Source organism: Bubalus bubalis, chromosome 3 (assembly GCF_019923935.1).
Source record: "Bubalus bubalis isolate 160015118507 breed Murrah chromosome 3, NDDB_SH_1, whole genome shotgun sequence".
Lineage (NCBI taxonomy): Eukaryota > Metazoa > Chordata > Mammalia > Artiodactyla > Bovidae > Bubalus > Bubalus bubalis.
Window position 1 is genome coordinate 71,192,345 of NC_059159.1, and position 22,840 is coordinate 71,215,184.

The 22,840-nt window shown below is 49.9% G+C and overlaps 1 protein-coding gene across 1 annotated transcript in view; it reads right to left on the bottom strand.

Moving 5' to 3' along the window:
- Positions 1–5,730: 5,730 nt before the first annotated feature.
- C3H8orf74 (chromosome 3 C8orf74 homolog) overlaps positions 5,731–22,840 on the bottom strand; it is a 30,930-nt gene continuing 13,820 nt past the window's right edge. Inside the window, exons 3-4 of the mRNA XM_006064316.3 lie at positions 6,838–7,241; positions 5,731–6,123 (exon numbers count right to left, since the gene is read on the bottom strand). Of these exons, the coding sequence (XP_006064378.2) occupies positions 5,887–6,123; positions 6,838–7,241 (641 nt within the window). The 3' untranslated portion in view covers positions 5,731–5,886. The remainder of the gene's footprint in view (positions 6,124–6,837; positions 7,242–22,840) is intronic.

Below are 22,840 nucleotides of genomic sequence, written 5' to 3' on the forward strand. Positions count from 1 at the left end.
AATCTTGAGCAGCCTGCCCACCTTTCAGCAACAGCCCTATCCTTTTGCTACGGGAGTTCCAAAGCTTTTGTTCACTCATCTGGCCTAAATTATTCACAAAAACGATAGAGGCATTTGGAGTCTTCAAGAAGAAAACACCTAAGGCCGGTTTACAGAAGAGACTCTTTCTAGCTGTACCACTTCCTTTGCACGGGGATCATGGAGGTGGCATTTCCAGATTGTGCTGGAAATCTGAAATCCACAGGAAGGACAGCCTCCCAAGAAACTCATCTGAGATGATGGTGTCTGGAGAATACCATCTTTTTTTTTTTTTCCAATTGGAATATAGTTGCTTTACAATGTGGTGTTAGTCTCTGCTGTACAACAATGTGAATTAGCCATAAGTGTACATAGGTTCCCTCCCTCTAGGCTCTCCCTCCCACCCCTCATCCCATCCCTCTAGGTCATCACAGAGCACCCAGCTGAGCTTCCTGCACTATACAGCCCCTTCCCACTCGCTATCTATTTTACACATGGTAGTGTCTACATGTCAACATTGTAGCAAGTTCAGAAAACTACGTCTCTGCTCTCATTCTGCCTTGGAACCTAGGCTGGGAACTACATGACCAAGTTCTCAGAAGACTGGAGTAGGCGGGATCCTCAGATGGTAAAGAACCCACCGGCCAATGCAGGACATATAAGAGACGTGGGTTTGATCCCTGGGCTGGGAAGATACCCTGGAGGAGGCCATGGAAACCCACTCCAGTATTCCGGCCTGGAGAATCCCAGAGGAACAGAGGAGCCTGGTGGGCTACAGTCCATGGAGTCACAAAGAGTCGGACACAACTGAGTGACTAACACTTTCACTTTCAGAAACGTTACCAGGGTTATCTTGCTCCTCATTTCAAAAATGTGGGCACTGGGGATGGTCTCTGTTTCCTCAACCTTTGGAGCTGGTATGAAAGAACTTTACAGAAAATGTCAGAAAGTCCTGGGGTCCTTTGGAGGACATTTAAAAAGTACCATCACAGGAAGTTATAATAATAAAGCATGAATGGTTGACAGAAGTTTGGACTTAATGAATTTTATGGCAGAGATTACTGAATGAATAGGGTATGATGACATTGCTGTTGGGGTGAATGTTTTCTGAAGAGGGAATGATAATGATGGATAAACTCAGGTCAGGTCAGTTCAGTTCAGTTCAGTTCAGTCACTCAGTCGTGTCCGACACTTTGCGACCCATCAATCGCAGCATGCCAGGCCTCCCTGTCCATCACCAACTCCCGGAGTTTGCCCAAACTTATGTCCATCGAGTCAGTGATGCCATCCAGCCATCTCATCCTCTGTTGTCCCCTTCTGCTCCTGCCCCCAATCCCTCCCAGCATCAGGGTCTTTTCCAATGAGTCAACTCTTCGCATAAGGTGGCCAAAGAATTGGAGTTTCGGCTTCAGCATCAGTCCTTCCAATGACCACCCAGGACTGATCTCCTTTAGGAAGGACTGGTTGGATCTCCTTGCAGTCCAAGGGACTCTCAAGAGTCTTCTTCAACACCATAGTTTAAAAGCATCAATTCTTTGGCATTCAGCCTTCTTCACAGTCCAACTCTCACATCCATACATGACCACTGGAAAAAACCATAGCCTCGACTAGACGGACCTTTGTTGGCCAAGTAATGTCTCTGCTTTTCAATATACTATCTAGGTTAGTCATAACTTTCCTTCCAAGGAGTAAGCGTCTTTTAATTTCATGGCTGCAATCACCATCTGTAGTGATTTTGGAGCCCAGAAAATAAAGTCTGACACTGTTTCCACTATTTCCCCATCTTTTTCCCATGAAGTGATGGGACCAGATGCCATGATCTTCATTTTCTGAATGTTGAGCTTTAAGCCAACTTTTTCACTCCTTTTCACTTTCATCAAGAGGCTTTTTAGTTCCTCTTCACTTTCTGCTATAAGGGTGGTGTCATCTGCATATCTAAGGTTATTGATATTTCTCCCGGCAATCTTGATTGCAGCTTGTGCTTCTTCCAGCCCAGCGTTTCTCATGATGTACTCTGCATATAAGTTAAATAAGCAGAGTGACTTTAAAAGTCCAGGTTCCCATAGAAGAGACTATTCAGGTTCTGTCCCCTGGCCCTGAATAGTCTTCTATCTAAGAGTGGATACTGTAGTCTGGCTCAGAGTCCAGAGTAAAAAGTGTGGCTTAAACCCAGGAGCCATCACACATGCAGGCAGGGCTGTGGTCTTGGCTACAGGGACCCTGCCTTTTGAGATAGTAGAGAAGACAAAAGCTCTCTTCTAGAGGTTGGAGCTCTGGATGCGTCTGTCATGACTTCAACCTCCGCCCCCCTCCCCCCACCTCATTAGTCAAGAGACCTTGAGTAATCATTTCACCTGTGTGAGCCTCAGTTTCTTCATCTGTCATGGGAGGAGCATTCCCTGCCTTGCCAGCTTCCTGACGTCAATCAAATAATGGGTGTGTGCTCCTTGGCTCAAACTACTGACAGGGTGGAGCTGCCTCTCAGGCGATTGGATTAAGGAGCAACCTCTCTTCTGTCTCTTCTGCTTCCCTTTGCATGGTGTCTTCCTTCTCTCAGCCTGGAATCTTAGCTGCTAGAATATCAGTCTCCTAGAATCCTTATAGCCTCCTACCAAAAGGGAGGGAACCCTGACAGCTCTAAGTGGAAAAACACCTGAATCAATCACCAGGGCTGGAGGTGTGGTAGGTGGGGTGATTATAGAGCATTATGATTGGTCTAGCTGTGCCCATGCCTGGCCCAATCACTGTGGCCCAGCACAATGGTGTTCTAGAACTGGTCCACGTGTGGAATGTGCTCTTCCTTTGGCCAGGGAGGGAGGCACTAAGGCTAAGAGCCTCCATCAGAACCCTCTGGTTGGTGCAGGCAGCGAAGACCAGTTTTTCAAAGAAGTTGTTGATCTGGGCAGTCAAAACTGTATGTGTGTGCTGAGGCGTAGGGCTACTTTGTAAGCCAATAGTTGCCAAGTCCCTGTAAAGTAATGTCAATATTTCTGTTGTTAGCCCTGTACCCGAGTTTCTGTGAGGATGACCAGGGACTGAGACCCTGCTCCAGTCTGAGTATCCTGGCCAAGAAGGTTGAGGACTTGATTTATCACCTATTAATGAAAATTCCATGTCTTATTGATACAACAGTTCTCTCATTTAAAAACAGAGAACACTGTGTGCCTTTAAAGGACTTCTCCCATCGTGGTTTTCTTTTTCTACTCTATCCACAGAGCCGTGTTTGGCTGAACTGGTGGTTTTTGGCAATGCTCTCAGGTCTACAGACATACAATGTGCCTGACACTGTGTGATGGTCTAAGAAGACATCACAGACGTACAACGGCTCCTGGCTCTCAAAGGAGTTGTAGGCTGGCAGGAGTTGCAAACGAGGACCAGGAGTGCAAAATGGTGCAAAACAATGAGTGCTCAGGAGCTGCTGGAGTGGAGAAGAGCAGGGAGGCTGGGGGACTCAGGATGTCTGGGCTGGGGAGAGGAAGGCCCCTGCCTGTGGACTTCTCCCCACCCCTTGCCACTGCCAGGCTACCGATACTTGAAAGGCAGTAAAATGGGGAGGTGAAGAATATGATCTATGTCTAGACTCGCTGGTGTTTCTTAGCCCCTGCCCATCACTTCCTCATCTGTAAAATGGTGATGGTAATAACAGTACCCACTTCATAGGATTGTCATGAAAATAAAATGTTACTACACATCAAGTGCTTACCGGAGTACCTAGCACACAGCATATGTTCAACTCACGTAACTTGTCATCATGTTACATCAAATATTTGCTTGTCGATTCACTGACTTTCTCTCGTCCCACCAGATTATAAACTTCATGAGCAGGGGCTCTTTTTTTACTGTTTGGTGCAGTATTCTCAAGGCTCAGAATAGTTGCTAGCACACAGTAGGTACTTACTAAATATCTGTGTACTACATACCTGATAGTTAATATTATACTTGGCTTGAATTATTTTAATAGCTTCCTTCCTGGTCTCCTCTCTTCCAGATTCTATATCCCTCCAATCATTTTGCTCTTACTCGAGAGGTCTGGGGTTTTGGTTTATTAAGCCTTCAACTAATTGGACAAGGCCCACCCACATTAGTGAAGGCAACTTGCTTTACTCCATCTGCAGATTCAAATCTTAGTCTCATCCAAAAAAAAAACCCTGTCGGAAACATGCAGAATAATGTTTGGCCAGGACTTTAGACAGTCTTTTGAGTTACATGCTGATGATACTAGAGCAGATTTTTGTCTTGTTTTCAGTAACACCAGTATGGTTCTCAGGGTGGTTGCTAAATGCAGAGAACCATTTGTATTAACCTTCTTGAAAAAGAGGAAGTCTAGATCCTTACATTTTCCTAACTCATGCACTTTCTTGTTGAACTCATTGCTGCTATAGGTGTATTGGAAAATGAAAATGCAGTTGCAAATACCAAGATAAATAGTTGCAGGTTTATACCCTCCAGTAAGTGGCAAAGTTGCTGCAGCAAGTCTGCTCCAACTGTTGCCTCTGAGCCCATCATCAAGATTCCTGCCTTCGAGGTCCTGCACATCATGAATATACCCTTCGCCTGCCACTCCCGCTTCCCCACTGGCCTTCCGGTGGCCAGGTGGCCTCGTGACTCTTACAGGCCAGGCACCACCAGCTAGAGCAGCAACAGTCCATCCCTTTGCCTACCCCAGAGCAGGAGTCAGCTCTCCTGAGTTGCTTGTACCCGCCAGAATTCCAGCATCCCAGGGAGAGCCGCACACGCTGTCTTTTAGTGGGTTACACCAAGGCAGGAAAAGCCTGGGAAGGAGACAGAGGTCAAGCCTTGTCATCTTCCGGTTTTAGCATCAAGTTTACTGAAAACTCACTCACTGCCCATGTGACTCACAAACCAGGAAGCTGGCAGGAGCTGGAAGTCCAAGTGGAGGGGTGTCAGTCTTGTCCTGGCTTCTCGTACAGGGATTCTGAATAACACTCCACTGAACAGTGACCCACCAGGCAGGACTCCAGGACAATAAAAGTCAACCAGGGCTGTCCTAGACCAACTGGAGCAGATGGTCACCTCACCTCTGGAGCGCTTTATTCTTGGGCTCTCGGGGGTGATTCGTCTCTCTCTGAGGATGTTAGTGTGGGAGTGGGCCTTCCACTCTGGCCAGCAGGTCTCCCACTTGACAGGAGGGAGCGCTGGGCTCAGAGACAGAAAGGACACGGACAAGGTCACAGATGCCAACAGTGCTGGGTGCAACGCTGGGTCTCTGGCCTCCAGGATGGTGTCTGTTCCCCTGTCTCAGCCTAAACAAGATGGATTCTCACAGAAGGAAGTGTTTTCCAGAGGTGTGGGCTCTGTGCCCTCCAGCAGGAAAGCCGGTGGGTACAGCAGGCTGCCCATGGTAGATCCTCAGAGAGGAAGGGGTCCCAGCACCTGTTCCCCTGATGGTGCTGCAGGGGAAGCACCCCACTGAGGGACAGGACCACCACCCTCCCTCGTACCTGTTGAGACCTTCTCGGGGCTGTTGTGTTGTTCGTGTCTGTTGTCTGAGCTCAGACTTAATCACCAGTGGTGTCTGACTGGCCTCATGGGACAGCCCTCTCCCACCCTGCAGGGAAAATCTATTTGGATTGGATTTGCAGGAGGCAAAAGGTGGTGTCCAGCAAGAAGACACAGAACATGCAATAAGTGTTGTGTCTTCCCTGTCCCCACCTCCTTCACCCACATAACTCAGTTAACACATGAAACAGACATTCAACAAGTTCCACAGCCAGGACTTCCATGTCTTTCTTTTAATCACTAGAAATCTCTGACCTATTGGGTGCCGAGCGCATCACATAATCTTTTCATAATTGAAAATGGCTCTTCCTCAATCAGAGTGTTCAGACAGTAGACATCAGGGGCCTTCTACTTCTTTGCTTTTGCTTTCTTCCCTTTGTTGGTTTTGGACAACTTAAGAGCTTCGTCTTGGCCTGACTGACCAGCAATGGGGGCCAAGGGAGGGATGGGAGCGTTGAGGTTTAGAGTCTTCTTCTGAAGTTTCAGGTCCAAAATATCAAAGGTTATCTGTATCTCATACTGCAGCAGCTCCTTGAGGCACTCGATCTGGATGTGAATGGCCTCAGTGATGAGTTTCTCTAGCTCCTGCAAAAAACAGAACGTGGCTGGTGAACAGGGCCTGGGGAAAGCTGAGGCCACCTGCAGGCAGAGTCCCACCACAGGTGCCACTTCTCAACCCGGCTGTCTCCTTTCTTGATATGCTGGGACCTTCCATCCCCTGCTCCCCAGACTTACTCTCTGTCCATCTCCACCCTACTCTATGCCCCAGGAGGCTGACTTTTAAGAGCTGCATCAACCAGCTCCCTTGACCTGTCGCTACTGACTGGGTTCAGCCAGTGGGAGGCCCTGGCAGGAGATCAGAGGGCGGGGAGAGGATGAAACCTCCATGGCCCTTCCTCCATCCCCCAGGCCTCCATGAATGCCAGCTCTGCAGGCAGACAGGGCACTGCGGGAGTCTATGGTGGTTTGGAACCTGGGGGCTCCTTTGGTGGAATCTGTGCTAGAAAGAACTTGGACTTTGGGGTCAACCAGGCCTCAGTCCAAATGTAAACTCGGCCACATGCCAGCTCGGGAACCTTGGGCAATCAGTTAAACCCTCTGAGCCTCAGCCATCTCATCACTAAAATGGGGGATTGAATACATCTGAGGGATGTTTCATGAAACATGTGCACAAAACCCGTGCCCTCCTGTGCCCTCCCAGAGGTGAGGACCCTAGGGTCCCGCCCGCAGGTTCTCTTGGAGGGAAGGGACATAGACTGGGGCAGGTGAGCCTCCCCCTGCCCCACGGGCCCCTCTCACTTCTCTGTTCAGAGTCTGGTGCCGCTGCCCAGGCAGCTCGGAGAATGTCTCCTGCAGCAGGTGCTGCTGCTCTAGGCGCAGGGCCCCCTTCAGCAGCAGCATGTTGGTCCGCTTCTGCACCTCGGCTGTGCTCAGCTCCTCCAGCTGCTGCTCGTGCTTCCAGACTTCCCGGTCCTTGCCCTCGGCCAGTGGGAGCAGCTGGGGCGGCGTGCACACCTCCAGGTTAGTAACAGTCAGGTTGACATCCCGGTCCTGGCCCAGGACGTACTGGTAGAGTTTGTAGTGGCGGATGAAGGTGTTGTGGAAGTAGTCACACAGGGCCAGCAGGTGGGTGGTGTTGAACTGCCCCTGGTAATCTCTGAGCTTGTTTCCCAGGATTGTCACGGCCTCGGTGATGGAGCAACCTGCGGGCACAGAAGGGCTGGGCAGCAAGTATGAACCAGACCAAAGCAGCAGGGATGGCTGATCAATATGTGCTGACCCCAGAGACCATGTCCTATGAACTGTTGTATGTTGCCATTTTTTAGGTCAAGAAAGCCATGGAGTGTATCATGTTTCCCTTTTTCCCTTGGCTCCTGGGAAGCTCAGGGGGCAATTTTATGTAGTAACTTACATTTATCCTATTTTTTTCTTATATGATTATCCCATTCCTTGCCTATATTTTGACATTTAGCTCTTGTTTTAAAGGCTGATTTTAGCTGTGCTTTATGCTGTTTCCACTTCAGACCCTTCAGGAAGGAGGTGAGAGTATAAAAGAGATTCTGATATGAGTGGAGCGTGAGATGGTTGCAGAGACAGGGACATTATACTGGCCACTTGGGTCACTGACTTAGGCAAGTATTGTTTAGACCATGTAGAGATTAGCTCTGAGGGTAGCACTGGGCAATGCTCCTTGGAGGATAAACCATCTTCTCCCATATTCTTCCTTTCACATCTCTCTCTTTTTAATTTGTTTACTTTTCAGCCGCACTGTGTGGCATACAGGATCTTAGTTCCCTGACCAGGGATTGAACTCATGCCCCCTGCAATGGAAGAACAGATTCTTAACCACTGGACCACCAGAGAAGTCCGCCTTTCACGCCTCTTGCTCACAACTCCATCAGAGGCTCAGGGTAACAGTGTGGTCAGGAGGGCAGGACTCTCCCCCGCATATGATTGCATCTCAAGACAGAGGTGGTTCAGTAAAGGGTCTTGCTGAGTGAGGTGCATACCCTGTGGACACATCTCTGGCAGGGAGAGGACAGGACAAGTGACAGAGAAGGACCCTGGACCCTCACATGGATGCCACCCCCAGGGGCACCGTGAACTCAGCTGTGTCTCTCTCTCTCCCTGACTCAGTGTCAGCTCTTCAGGACAAGAGCTTGGGCACAGACAGGGGGATTCCACAGCTCCCTCTGTGAAGACGGAGACCAGGTGCTACACACAGGGAGCCTGGATTTTCTCCTGGGGTGGAGGCCAGCCTGCTTGCAGATCCCCCCCTACCTGGTGACCACCCTCTTCAGGGCCCTGCCAGAGTGCCCCTGGGGCCTTCAGGAGGGGCTGTCTCTGCCCGGCCCATAGGGCTGTTTTTCAAGCCCTCCCCACCCACTGATTCTGCCTTCACTTTGGCTCCTCGGTCTTGGCTCTGCATGAATGTTTTTACCTTAACTCTCCCCAGAGTCTGAGAGAGCAGGGCTTTACACAAATATTAGCACACGGAGCACTGCTCCACCTTGAGCCTCAGTAGAAAGTGCTGTGAAGCGTCACTAGGATTTAGGCTTCAGTCTCCCAAGGGAGATCAAGCCCATCTATCCTAAAGGAAATCAACCCTGATTAGTCATTGAAAATACTGTTGCTGAAGCTGAAGTTCCAATACTTTAGCCACCTGACAGGAAAAGCTAAGTCATTGGAAAAGACGCTGATGCTAGGAAAAATTGAGGGCAGAAGGAGAAGAGGGTGACAGATGATGAGATGGTTGGATGGCCTCACTCATTCAATGGACATGAATTTATGTAAACTCCAAGAGATAGAGAAGGGCAGGGAAGCCAGGCGTGCTCCAGTCCGTGGGGTCACAGAGTCAGACACAACTGAGCGAGTGAACAACAGCAACTCCTGGGGGAAGGGGGGGGGGCCTCTGCATCGTGCAGAATTAAAGGTTAGTGGGCTGTGTTTTCCCTTCCTTTCAAGGCGAATCAGCAACTCCAAGGTCCAAGACAGTACCCTGTCTCAGGATGGGGTAGGGGAGGGTGCTGGGCCTGGATGATGGACACAACTCTTCTCCTCCTAGTTGTGACTCTTGGACCACTGTTCCCTCCAACGTAAAATGAGGAATAGTCATGTTTACTTCATAGGATTGTTAGGGGGATCAAATGGGATGGTGTGTCCAAGTGCCTTATACAGAGCCCACTGCAAGGCAGTAGCCAATGAATGCTGTAGGAAAACAAGTGCTTGTTTCTGCACTGTGGGAAAACTCTCCAGGCCGCATCTTTGCATCTCTCCATAGGTCTTTTCATTCATCCATCCCTCTCTCCATCCATCTACCCACCATCCGAATATTCACTCGTCATCCATTCACCCATCTCTCCATCCATCTATCGCCCATTCACTCATTGTTCATTCATTCATCTCTCCACCCAGCCATCTTCCATCCATGCATGTGCATCCATCCATTTATCCATCCACAATTAATCTGTCAAGCTGTTCCTGAGGGCCTATTAATCACTAGACGCTATGCTAAGTTCTAGCAACATTAGGATGTGTCTTGTTAGACACATCTCTTGCCTTCAGAGTTCTCACAGGAGAGATACACAAGCTGATATTGACACATGTATAAAGAGGAACAGAATCAGCTGATGGGGAATGCTCCGTTGAGGATATGGGTTCTCCTGCAGAGGACGAGGCTTAAGCGACATCTCAGAGGCTGAGTGGGACTGAGCCAGGAAAGACTGTGGGGGAGGCACGGCGTGGGTGCGGCCTGCCTGTGATCCGAGAGGCAAGGAGCCACATGGCACGGGTGGGAAACAAGACTGAGTTTGTTGTCGTTGGCACCTGTCGGGGGAGGCAGAAAACCGCATGTTGAGTGGAGAGGTGGGAGGAAGGCAGCTGGGAGGGCCGTGAGTGCTGTGTTAGAAGCCAGGGCTTTGTACCTCAGGCAGCCCAGGGCCTGCCCAGGGAGACCGTGGTCATGTGGTGGCCTGCGGGGAGACTTCGGCCCAGTCCAGACAGGAGTCAGTGTGGCCTGAGAGTGCCAGGTCAGCAGGCACGGGCAGCAAGAGCAGATTTGAGCGGCAGGACCGATGGTCGGGTGTGGAGGGGGATAGAGGCCTGCCTGACCCACAGCCTGTTCCTGGGGAGCCTTAAGGAGCAGGAGGGCCACCAAGAGAATATGACGCAGGTGGGATGTACCTCTGTTGTGACCCCTGCCCTCAGAGAGCTTCCAGCCTGGGGAAGAGGAGACAGCTGGACAGATGACATCCCCTCTTTTCTCTCAGCCCCCAGCTCAGCGCTCTGTGCTCAGTGAGGGCCAAAACATGTCTAGTGAGTAAATGGACAAATTGTGACATGTGAAGGGTAGTAATGGAGCTATTCATTTATCCCTTCAACAAGTATTCATTAGGGGCCTTCCTTCCATGGGTTAAGAACTCATCTGTGGTCCAGGAAGGTGGTGAAGTCCTGGGGGAAACACGCATAGTATAATCCTGCTCAGGGCTGCTTAGTGCTGGGTGGGCACCGTAGAAAGAAGGGACTTGCTGGAGGAAGTCAGGGAGCAGGTTCCTGAGGAAGTGGGGAAGGAGCTGGGATGGGCTGTGTCAGAGGGGATCACTGAGCAAAGAAAGGTGGAAAAGGAGGAAGCAGACAGGGGAAACAACGTGTGCAAAGGCCCCATTGGAGAAAACGTGGCTCATCTGAGGAATGGGAATGCTGAGGACTGGGGGCTGGTGGGCTAGAGGGCAGCCAGTGGGGCCCCTGGTTCTCACAGAGGTCTCCTAGACCACCCACCCCACATCCCTTATCAACTGGTTGCCTCGCTGTGTTAACTAAAAGTTGAAAGTTAAATTTACTGAAAATAATTTTAAGGAATTAATTTTGCCCATTGTTTTCCCAGGAAAATAACAGTTTTGAATGACATTTTAAGAATTGTTTGCATTGCTCTTGTCATGATATATTTATATAAATTGTTTCTTTGCTTATATAATTTGACAATTACAAATTAGGTACATAAATAAGCCACATTAAAAGTTACCCAGAAAGTGCAATTAAGTTTGATGTTAATAGTTTTTCAATTTTAAATTTAATTTAAAAATGTTATTTACTTATCTTTAACCTTGCATTGACTATAAAGAGTAAGCTTTATAATGTATAAAGCAGATATACATATAGTATATAATCAGACATACAGAATACCTATGTTATTGAAATTTGATGAGGTTGGGCAATTAGGGAAAAAAATCTTTAAAACGGTTTCTCAAAAGGCTCCAGCAATCCCACTTCAGAGTATACATCCAAAGAAATGAAACCAGGATCTTGAAGCTGTGGCTGTACCCCCATGTTATTCACAAGAGCCAAGGTATGGAAACAGCCTGTGTTGGGTCAGGTCTGTTGACAGATGAATGGTTAAATGAACTCTGATACACATACATACAATGGAATACTATTCAGCCCTAAAAAGAAGGAAATCCTGTCATTTGCAACAACATGGATGGACCTGAAGGGCATTATGCTAAATGAAATAAGCAAGACACAGAAGGACAAATACTGCATGATTTCACTCGTATTTGGAATCTAAAAAGGTGGAACTTGCAGACACAGAGGGGGACACGCGGAGCTGTGAGTCAAGGACAGAGCTTCAGTTACACAGGACGAGAAAGCCCTGGAGATGGACCACGGAGGACGTCCCCACAGCCAACAACACTGCTCTGTGCATTTGAAATGTGCTACAAGAGTATGTCTTGAGTGTTCTCACTACCAACTGAAGTGGCGACTCTGTGACGTAGTGGATGAGGAAATCACGGGGTGTAACTTCAGCACTTATTTCTCATTTATTGACAAATTGATACATTTTGATTTGTCAGGAGACTCAGGTTCGATCCCTGGGTTGGGAAGATCCCCTAGAGAAGGAAATAGCAACCCACTGCAGTACTCTTGCCTGGAGAATCCCATGGACAGAGGAGCCTGGAGAGCTACAGTCCATGAGGGTCACAAAAGAGTAGGATATGACTTAGCAACTAAACAATAAACAACCACCCAGAAAAATAAATAAATACGACAGCTTCTCAGGGAAATGATGGTGATGAAACTACATGGGTGGAGACACAGCTCCGGCAGCTCCAGAGCAACGCGCTTTCCTCCTGTTTGTAATCGAGCCTCATGGCTACCCTCCTGTGTCACAGAAACCAGTGACCCATGCATTCCTTGGAGTGTCTCTTGTGCCAGGAAATAAGCTGGCTGCTGATCCTGAGGTCCCCTTCACCCCTGAACCTCTGCCCCAGGGACCAGCAGGAGCCCTGGGTTCCATCACCACCCAGAGCTTTCTAAAAATACAGCACCCCGTCCCTCCCCATATACACATACTCCCAACCACCTCAGAGAAACAACCACTGACTCCAGGATGGGGTCTGGCTTGAGAACTGCTGCCTGACTTCCATCAGAGTTATGAGGCAGATTGAGCCAGAGAACTCAGACTTCCATACCCAAGGGCCATCACGAATTGACCAACTGGCAGAAGGCTGGAGCCAAAGCCCCATAACACTCTTCTCTGCCAAGAGACCATGACACCTGGCGCCTGGTCTCTTCCTGCAAAGACGTGAGCTTTGCACTGCTTGGATTCGGTGGGCATCTGTTCTACTCTTTTTTGCTTTTGTGGAGGGATGGATAGAAAATGACAGTCTCTGGTTTAATTCTTTTTTATTTTTTTGACCATAATACTGCACAGCATGTGGGATCTTAGTTCCCCAACCAGGTATCAAACCTGCACTCCTTGAAGTGGGAGCGTGGTGTCTTAACCAATGGACTGCCAGAATGGAGCCCTGTTCTTTTTTGATGACACTTGTGTACACGACATAATGACATAGCAGGAACTGAGGATTCCTCCAAACGCAACATGCGAGCAGGTGCCCAGGCTTAGGGCAAAACCAGGCACCAGGAGGAGAAATGTTCACATGGGGGAAATGTCCTGACCCAGGATGCTGAGTGTGGGAGCAGGGGAAGCTTTCCTGCAGGGAGGTTGTGGAGTCCAGTGTGGGACAATGAGGAGGAGTTTGGTGGGAGTCCGTGGGAATAGGCAGTCCTGACGGAGGGTCAGCAAGGGCAGAGACCGGAGGCAAGCGGAGTGCGCTCTGGATGGGTAAAGGGACCACACCTGGTTTGCAGTTTCTGGGAGGCAAAACTGAAGTCTGAGGGTCTGGGCTTGGGGACAGAGGGCTTGAAGGCTTCAGTCTGCAGAGGGCAAGCTGTATAGATCATGTGAGAGCACTGGACTTCATCACAGAAGCTGGGCTCTTGAACTGGAATTCACGAAACGTGAGGACATCCAAGGAAGGATCTCAAGACTGATTGGAGCCCAGAATTGCATCTGGAATTTGCATGCACATTTTTTTCTGGGGAGAGTGTCCATAGAGAGAATGGTCAAATTCCTAAAAGAAAGGTTAAGAATCTCAGCTGAGAGCCCTAGGCCACTCAGAGGCCTTAAGTTGAGAAGTGAGATGCTGGGAGGGTATTTCTGAAGGATGGTGTGTGGAGGATGATGGGCAAGGCCAGCAAACGTGTCCCAGAGGGCAGGTAGCAGTGTGGGGTCATTGGTTTCTGATGCTCAAAGCTAGACTTCAGACCTGTGTGGAGGCACTTGTGTGGGGACCTGGGGAGGTGAATTATGGAAGTTGTTCTGGGCTTTGCAGAGCTGAACTTGCCGGAGGGTGCTCTAATCTCCTATCTGGCCGGGCAATACCTGCGTGGAGCTGGGGTCACCCGCAACCTCCCAATGGGGGCAGCCATCACTGTCCCATTCGGCCAGGCCAGCAGCCAAGCACAGAGCCCAGGTTTGAAGTGAGAAGTCCTTGGGCCCTGTCGTGCTAACCCCACAGGTGTCCCAGCTGCCTGTCATCCTGGCAGATGCCCTCCTACAGTCTTGGCCATGACCTCAGCCTTCAAACGCAAGTGTGGGCCTTGTCCTGGGTGGAATTCTAACTTTCAGCCCCAAGACACTCTTTGGACCAGTTTTGGTTTTTAGCAGAGGTTGTCCAAAGCTGGCTTACGAGACACACTTGGCCCCTAGACCACCCTCCGTTTTGTCTCGAGCCAAGAAGCCCCCGATGACTCAGAAAGCTAAGGATTAAGTCTCCTGGAGAAGCCTCCGGCTGCCAGGCGGCCAGATCTGTCCTTGCAAGTTACTCTTCAATTACAGGGAGTGGCTGACTTCATTTGCATTGGCTTCTGGGAACTTCCTGAAGACGGTCCCCAAGGGCCTGGAGGCCAGCACCTGCGTGGAGCTGGTGGGAGTGGGGAGGGGAGCTTGGCGAGAGCGTGGGTGAGATGACAGCCTCCAGAATCAGGGCAAAGGGGTGCAAGGCCTGGACCAGGCAGGCTGGGCTCCCTCCTTTCCTCCCATCCAGACTGTAGGATCTGGGGCTGGGCAAGGGGGAGCACATGCAAGTGGGGGTTTGGGAAAGGAGAAGAGGGGCTGCTCCTTTTGGGTGGGCATGAGGGGGAGGATCCAGGTGCCACTGGTGGCCCCTGACAAACCAGTTTGGTTGCCCCCGCCTTGGCTGCCAGGGGAGGAAACCGGTCAGGCTGCAGCCTGACCTGGCTTACCGTTCCCAATACCTGAACTCCTGCCAGGGCAGCCTGGGATGGTGGGAAAGCGGAAGAAAGCCAGGACCCTCCACCCCACCCCCATTCGGGGTCCCGAATGCTGCCCCTGACAACCCCCTTTCTGCCCTTGGAAAGGTTCTGCCAAACTCATCCACCCCAGGGTGCTGGTGCCAGCTCAGAAGAGGGTGTGTGTTTTCTTTGGGCAAGAGAGGGCTCTTGTTCAGGGAGTTCCCTTTGTTGGCCCGCATGCCCTGGGTCATCTCAGGCTCTGCCCAAGGCCTCCCGGCTAGGTGAGCAGGTGTAACCACCATCACCACTTTACCTTCGAGAGAAACTGAGGCTTCAAGAGGTCAAGGGATATGCTGCAGGGCACACAGGTGGCCCTAGTGGTAAAGAACCAGCCTGCCAATGCAGGAGACATAAGAAATGCAAGTTTAATCCCTGGGTCCGGAAGATCCCCTGGAGGAGGGCATAGAAACTCACTCAAGTATTCTTGCCTGGAGAATCCCATGGACAGAGGAGCCTGGTGGGCTATGGTCCAGAGTGGCAAAGAGTTGAACACAACTACTGAAGCAACTTAGCACGCATGCACACACACAGCTGGGGAGTTGCAGAGCCAGAGTTCCAAAGTTCCAACCCCAGCTTGACCTGGGGAGGCCTCTTTCAGTATCCAGATTGAAGTGGCTTGGACTTGCTTTGTAAACCCTGGAGATGGACACTGGAAGGGCCCCCCAACACTCTCGGTCATAGTTTTCCAAAGGTTGTTTTGCAACAGGTATTACATAGAAATGCGTGGCCTTGAATATAGGTTGGAGCCAGGGAAATTAAACAGGTGTCCTTAATATGCTCATGAGCACAGCAGAGTATGCTAACAAGCTCAGCAAATGGCCAGAAAGGGTTGAGTCTATGCAATATTTCTTAGATTTATTGGAGGCAAACACACGCAGATCTTGGAGGTATGTGGAGTTCAGTTGCAGACCGCTGCAATGAAGTGAACAGTGCAATAAAGTGAGTCACCTGAATTTTTTGGTTTCCCAGTGCTCATGAACATTACACTTCCACCGTCTGTAGTCTTAAGTGTACAGCAGCACTCTGTCTATAAAATAGTGTGCAACTCTTTAAAAAAAAATATTTACTTCAAAAATGCTAACCATCACCTGAACCTTCAGGGAGGTGTCATCTTTTTGCTGGTGGAGGGTCTTGCCTAGATGCTGATGGCTGCTGCCTGACTGACACCGAGGCCACAGTACCTAGGATCCGGTCACACTGCACCTTGCCAGCCATATGCTCTGTTCTCAGCCACCATTCAGAGTCGTGAGGAGGCCACCTGGGAGCCCAGGGCAGCCCCTGGCCTGAAGATGGCCTTGATGCTGGGGCCGTGCCTCAGAACTTTCTGTGGTTGTAAGAGCATAGACTGGGAATTCAGGCAGCTGTGGGCTCCTAGCTTGTTTCTGCTTCTTAACTACTTGCGTGAGTTATTTTGCCTCTATGGGCATCAGTGTTCTCATCTGTAAAATGGAGGCAGTGAAAACATCTAACTCGTAAGGTTAGATGTGAGCATAGGGGATAGAGCTCCCACAGTGCTTGGTACACAGTGCATGCGTGCATGCTTCACTTCAGTTGTGTCCAGTTCTTTGCGACCCTATGAACTGTAGCCTGACATGCTCCTCTGTCCATGGGATTCTCCCAGGCAAGAATACTGGAGTGAGTTGCCATGCCCACCTTCAGGGGATCTTCCGGACCCAGAGATCGAACCTGTGTCTCTTACATCCCCTGCATTGGCAGGAATGTTCTTTACCACTAGTGCCACCTGGGAAACCCTGGCACACAGTGGCACTCAAGAAATCACATGGTTGTCATCATTGTCATCGTGAAGATTCCAGGCATCCCCACTCCCCGGGGGCTGTTCTGGGATACACCTGTCTTCCCCAAGGACTCCGCAGAATCCTAGGGCAATGCGTTCCTAGAAGCTGGTTTTCCTCAATCCACTCTCTCCTAGGTCTTTACCTGGAGACTCTCTCTTCCTTGCTGGGGGTAGGGCATGGGATGCTGATGTGCTTTCTCTTCTGGCCACACGGCTGCTAAGGGCAAAGGATGGCTGGGAGTTGGCTAGAGGGTTGCAGAGGACAGAAGAAGAGGCAACCCTTCTGGTCAGACCATGTAGTGAGGACCCAATAGTTCACAGCTCTCCCCAGATCTCTGGAGTATTCTCTTCTCTCCCTGCTGCTGTGAACTTCTCAGTACCTGCTGGAAAGGACTAGATTTCTCATTTCCAGAGGATCTTTCCAAAAAGCTCTGGACATGTAGTTGCTGCCCAGGATTCAGCTCTTAGCAAATAATAATACAACCAGCCTGCACGGGTGTACTACTTTATAGGTTTAAAGCATTTAATTATCCATCAATTTATTTAATAGGTCACAATCAACCTATGAAAGAGGTAATTGCTGCCATTTAACAGATGAGGAAATTGAGGTTTAGTGTATGCAACCAGAATCAGGACTCAAACCCAGGTTCTCCAGCTCCAAGAAGTATGCCTCAGCTACTAGGGTATTTTTAAGGTGTGAACAGAAGACATGGACTCTGTAGAACTACAGTACTTCCATTAGAACTTTTTAATTTTAATTTTATTGAGGTAAAATACACACAACATAACATTTACCTTTTTAACCATTTTTTTGTGTCAGTTCAGCGGCATTAAGTCCATTGAAATTGTTGCGGAACCATCACCGCCATCCTTCTCCAGGACTTTTTTCATCTTGCAAAACTGAAACTCTGTATCCTTTAAACACTACTTCCAATTTCCCCTCCTCACAGTCCCCTGCGAATCCTTTTCTATTTTCTGTCTCTACAGATTTGATCGCCCTAGCTACCTTATATAAGTGGAATCATACCGTATTTGTCTTTTTGTGATTGGTTTCTTTCCTTTCGTAGAAGGTCCTTAAAGTTCATCCGTATTGAAGCCTGTATCCGAATTTCTTTTCTTTTAAAGGCTGAATAATATTGTATTTTATGTATAGACCACATTTTGTTTATCCATTCATTTGTTGATGGGTTACTTCCACTGTCTGGCCATTGCTGCTATGAACATGGGTGTACAAATATCTGTTCCAGTCCCTGCTTTCACTTCTTTTGGATGTATCCCCAGAAGTGGAATTGCTAGAACATAGGTAATTCTATGGGTAGGGTAATTCTATGTTTAATTTTTTGAGTGAGTGCTGAATGTTTCCCCGTTCACTAAGCTTTTGTGTTTATCTTAAAGAAAAACCAATAGCCACATTAAAGGAAAAATCTACCCATACATTAAGATTTGGAAAGATTTTGTTGTCCTTTTAGAGTTTTCTTCCCTGTTCATTTTCTTGGAACTCAAGGAGCAAACACAGGATCAGGTATTTTAAAGATTGTTGAGCTTTTGCCTAAGCTCTTCTCTTTGTCCGTAGTGGTTCTTGCCTTTTCTGCTCAGCAAATACACCCTTCACCATCCTTCACCCCTAGTCCTCGAGAAGTTGGCTACTGCTAAATAGCTTTGGCAGGAAGGACAGACTTTGGTGCCAGGCAATCTCGAGGTTACTACTGGTATTATTTTTCACTGTGTGATGATTTGCAAGTTACCTAACCTCTCTGAACCTCAGTTGCATCTTTGTGAAATGGGGACAATTGTACCCACCCAACCGAGCTTGGTGTGAGCATTAAATGAGATGATCCATGTGGACAGCCTGCGCATCACGACTGCTGAGCGGATGCTTGCGCTTCTCCACCCACTGGTGCAGAGCTCTGCCAGTGCTGGCTGGAGGATGGCTGAGTGAGTGGAGCAAGGATTAAGCTGATTTGGAAAGGTTCAGAGGTCAGAACAGGAGCCATCAGATGGAAGCCTCAGAGAGACAGATTTCAGTTCAGCAGCAGGGAGAACTTTCTAGAAGTGAGAGCTTTATCAGTGGAGGAGTGAGCAGGCAGTTAGCTGGGAAGAGAATTCCTGAATAATGAGTGTGTGGTGGTGGTAGGAGGGAGGGAGGCTTGAATCAGGTGACTTTTGGGGTCCTTTTGATTCTAAGCAGCCGTGGTGATCTCCACCAAGCTCACAGTCCCACATTCTAGGGTGAGGTGGGGGCCTCCTGCAGCCATCTCAAGTTTGCTGAAGGGCCGCTGACTTTGGATTTTCATCCTCCTACTCTTCATCACCCCCAAGGTGAAAATGACCACGTAATCTCACTGTCTCAGGGACAGGGCACTGTACCAAGACTAATATTTGGTGACTTCATACCATTCTTTGTCCCCTCTGCCAGTGGGGGACTCAGAGACTGACCAAAATGTCCAACCAACCAAGGAAAGACATGGGAAGTTAGAGGTAGGGGAGGGGATCATTCCAAAGGGCCAGAAGTCTGGTCCCAAGGACACTAGTACCACCCCCCACCCCACACAGGGAGCACATCCATGCCAGAACACATCAGCTGATGCTGGGGGTGCAGTCTCACTCCTGGACATATACCCCGAGAAAGCCATGATTCAAAAAGACACACGCACCCCAGTGTTCATTATAGCACTATTTACAACAGCCAAGTCATGGGGGCAACCTAAATGCCCACTGACAGGTGAATGGATAAAGAAAATGCAGTACATATATATAATGGCATACTACTCAGCCATAGAAAGGGATGCAATTGGGTCATTTGTAGAGACATGGATGGACCTAGAGACTGTCACACAGAGTAAAGTAAGTCAGAAAGAGAAAAACAAATATCGTACATTAATGCACATATGTGGAATCTGAAAACCGGTACAGGTGAACCTTTTTGCAGGCCATGAATAGAGACACAGACGTAGAGACTAGACGTGTGGATTTAGGATGGGGAAAGGTAGGGTGGGATGAATAAGGAGATTAGGATTTACTATAGACACTACCACGTGTAAAACATATAGCTAGTGGGAAGCTGCTGCAGAGCACAGGGAGCTCAGCTCGGTGCTCTATGATGACCTAGGGGGTGGGTGGGTGGAAGGTTCAAGAAGGAGGGGATATATGTATATATAGCTTATTCACTTCATTATACAGCAGAAGCTAAGACAACACTGTAAAGCAATTATACTCCAATTGAAACAAATAATGTCTATGACAAGGTCACAGTGAGGCTTACAGACGCTACATGTGAAAATGCTGAGATTTCTGTACCTTCCTCTGCAGCAGGTGCAGCCTCTCAGGAAATGTTCCAGCGGCACCTTGATTTCTGGCTGGCTGACTGGTTCAGCCCCACCTGGTGGTCTGCGACCTCTCTCAGCATCATGGGCTGTATTAACTCAGTGTCCCCCCGCCCCTAGTCATTCGTGGAAGTCCTCACCCCCAGGATCCCAGAATATGACTATACTTGGAGACAGGGTCTTTACAAAGGTAATTAAGTTTAAATGAGGTCATGAGGGTGGCCCTAATCGGCTATGACTGATGTGTTTATAAGAAGAGATTAGGGCACACACACACACAAGAGAGGCCGCATGTGGTGTATAGTGAGGAGATGCCCATCTGCAAAGCCTGAGAGGCCTTGGAAGAATGCAATCTTGCTCACACCTTGATCTTGGACTTCCAACCTCCAGAACTAGAGAAAATTAACTTTTGTCGTTGAAGCTGCCCAGTCTGGGGAACTTTGTTATAGCAGCCAGAGCAAACGAATACACTCAGGGGAAGATCTCTGGGATAAGAGTTGCCCCTTTGATAGGAAGTTTGAGATGGACATGTACACACTGCTGTATTTAAAATGGATAACCAACAAGAACTTAATGTACAGCCCAGGGAACTCTGCTCAACATTATGTGGCAGCCTGGATGGGAGGGGGTTTGGGGGAGAAAGGATACATGTGTATGTATGTCTGAGTTCCATCCCTGTACACCTGAAACTGTCACAACGTTGTTAATCGACTATATGCCAATAGAAAATAAAAAGTTTTTTAAAAAAAGAGTTGCCTCTTTGCCCCAAGAGATGGTCTCCTAAGATCTCAATTAGTGCCCTCTGTGGGAACTTCCATCCTCCATCAGCAAAGTTGTCTCCAAGAGTTTAGTCCGAGGGGTGTGGTGGTCTGGCTGCCCAGGAGAAAGCTGCTAGACAGACAGGCTCTCAGGAAGGCAGAGGGCATCTGCTCTCTGCGGCGCTGGTCCTGAGTCACTGGAGGCTCCCCCATGTGGGCGGATGCTCAGGGGCTGGCGGGGTGGCTTCTAGGCATGGCTGTGAGTGCGCTGGGAGGGAGCATTCGTGCAGGGAGCTTGGGGGAGTCATTGCCTCCCGCCAGCCCCCTTCCACCCTACAGCTGCCTGGATAACATTTCCTGGAGAGTCAGGTGTGGCTGTGGGTGGGACCACAGATGCCAGGGCTGTGACGCAGTTCACTGGACCCTTGCCTGATCACCTCTTGCCTCCACTGACTGGTCATCAAGGCCCACTGCCTCCCAGACTCATGATTTGGGGGCCAGGTCAGCAGGAAAGAGGTGTTCCCCAGCCCAGATGTGCACACGGAGCCCCAGAGGAGGCCGGTGCTTGCCAGATGTTGATGATGACAAGAGGTGGAAGCTGCAAAGTGGTTCCAGTGATGGTGGGCAGGTGTTCCCAGGTCCCGGGTGAGCTTGGGTGCCTCCAGCCCTCAGTTCCCCGCTGAGCGAAGCCTGAGTCAGAGGAGGCTGCTCCCTGCTCCCCCTCTCCTGCTGCCATGGGCCCACTGGAGATAGGAAGCTTGGGGTCTCCCCGGCACTCTGAATCTCTGCAGCTCCCTGAGGTCCCCAAATGCCCCAGTATCTCTCCCCTCTCCTCTCCCGGAGCTGAGGTAGGGTGTGCAAAATTTGCCACTTCCTGCGGTTTCCTCCCACCGGGCCGGAGCTGGCAGGCTTCTGTCCCTCTGCGCTGAGAGTGGTGACTTCACCCTGGGCCCCAAGGACGCGGCAGGATAGGATCTGCCCGGGGCTTCCCGGAGCCTGGTAGAGGAGGGGCCAAGACAAGGACTCTTTCTTCTGGCTTGGAGCTGAGACCCGAACATGCCGATGAGCCGTTTGCCGAAGCGGAATCAGCTTCTGCTTTTGAATAAAGGGCCACCCTTTCCCTCTCAGTTCTGGGGCCCGATTGGGCCTGGAGATAAGCTGAGCTGGCGGCCAGCCTGGCGGAGCTCTGAATCACTGTTGTGCAAACATGACCCTCCTTAGAGGCTGCCAGCCAACTTTGTTACCTTGTCTGCAAACAGAACTCAACCACCACAGCCCCAGATTAACTAAACAAAAACAAACAAAAAAATCACCCTCAGAGAAGCTACCTTCCAAGAAAAGTGACAGCCCAGTGTGGACTTTAGCCGAAACAGAAGCTTGAAGGTGAGTTGATAGCCAGTGGGAACCCTGGCTGTTGGCATCTCGCACACCACAACCTGTGATGGGTGGGCCAGGCCTGGGGGCAGGAGGCAGACAGGAGATGAGATGAGGCATGAGGTCAGAAGGACCACAGCTCATCTGGAATCTGACCTGCCTGCCTCTCATGGCCTGGGTCCCCTAACAAGGGGAATGAGTGGTGAGCACTGGGGTCTCCTTACCTGTGTGCCGAGGGCAAGGCAGCTGCCTCACAGGCCAGTCTGGACCTCCCTTCCCCCGGCCCCTGACTTGAACCCAGCTGCAGCCCTAACTGCGGGGAAGGAGGAGACAAGAAATGGGCCAGACAGCGAAAGCCCCACTCTCAGGTGGGGAGCGGGGGAAGCGTGCAGCAGCCTCTGGTCCCGGACCACCAGTCTCTGCTGTGTGACCCACTTCACCTCCATGCCTGGTTGGGGGGCTGACCTTTGCCAAGCACTTCCTGTCTGTCACGCTATCATCCTCTGCAGGCCTGTGTCTTTTTCCAACCCCACTGTGTGTGGGAACTCTTATGGCCCTCATTTTAGAGATTAGGAACTGCAGGCCCAGAGAGGTAAAGTGATGTTTTCAAGGTTGCACAGTAATACATGCTGGAGATGGACTTGAACCCTGGTCTACGGACTGAAGAGTTCGGTGCCTCCTGGTTCTGCTGCGTGGCCTTTGGCCCAGCCCAGCCTGGGCCTGGAGCTGATGCAGAGTGAGAAGGAGTGCCCTGGGGTGGAAGGCACTCCCTGCTTCTGAGGATTGAGGCACCTGTTCATGCCCTTGAGTGTCCTGGGGTTGGGGTTCTGGGAGGCAGTACGGACATAGCCCGATGTCTGGGCTGGCCTGGCTGCCTTCTGGAGTGGCAGATATCATCT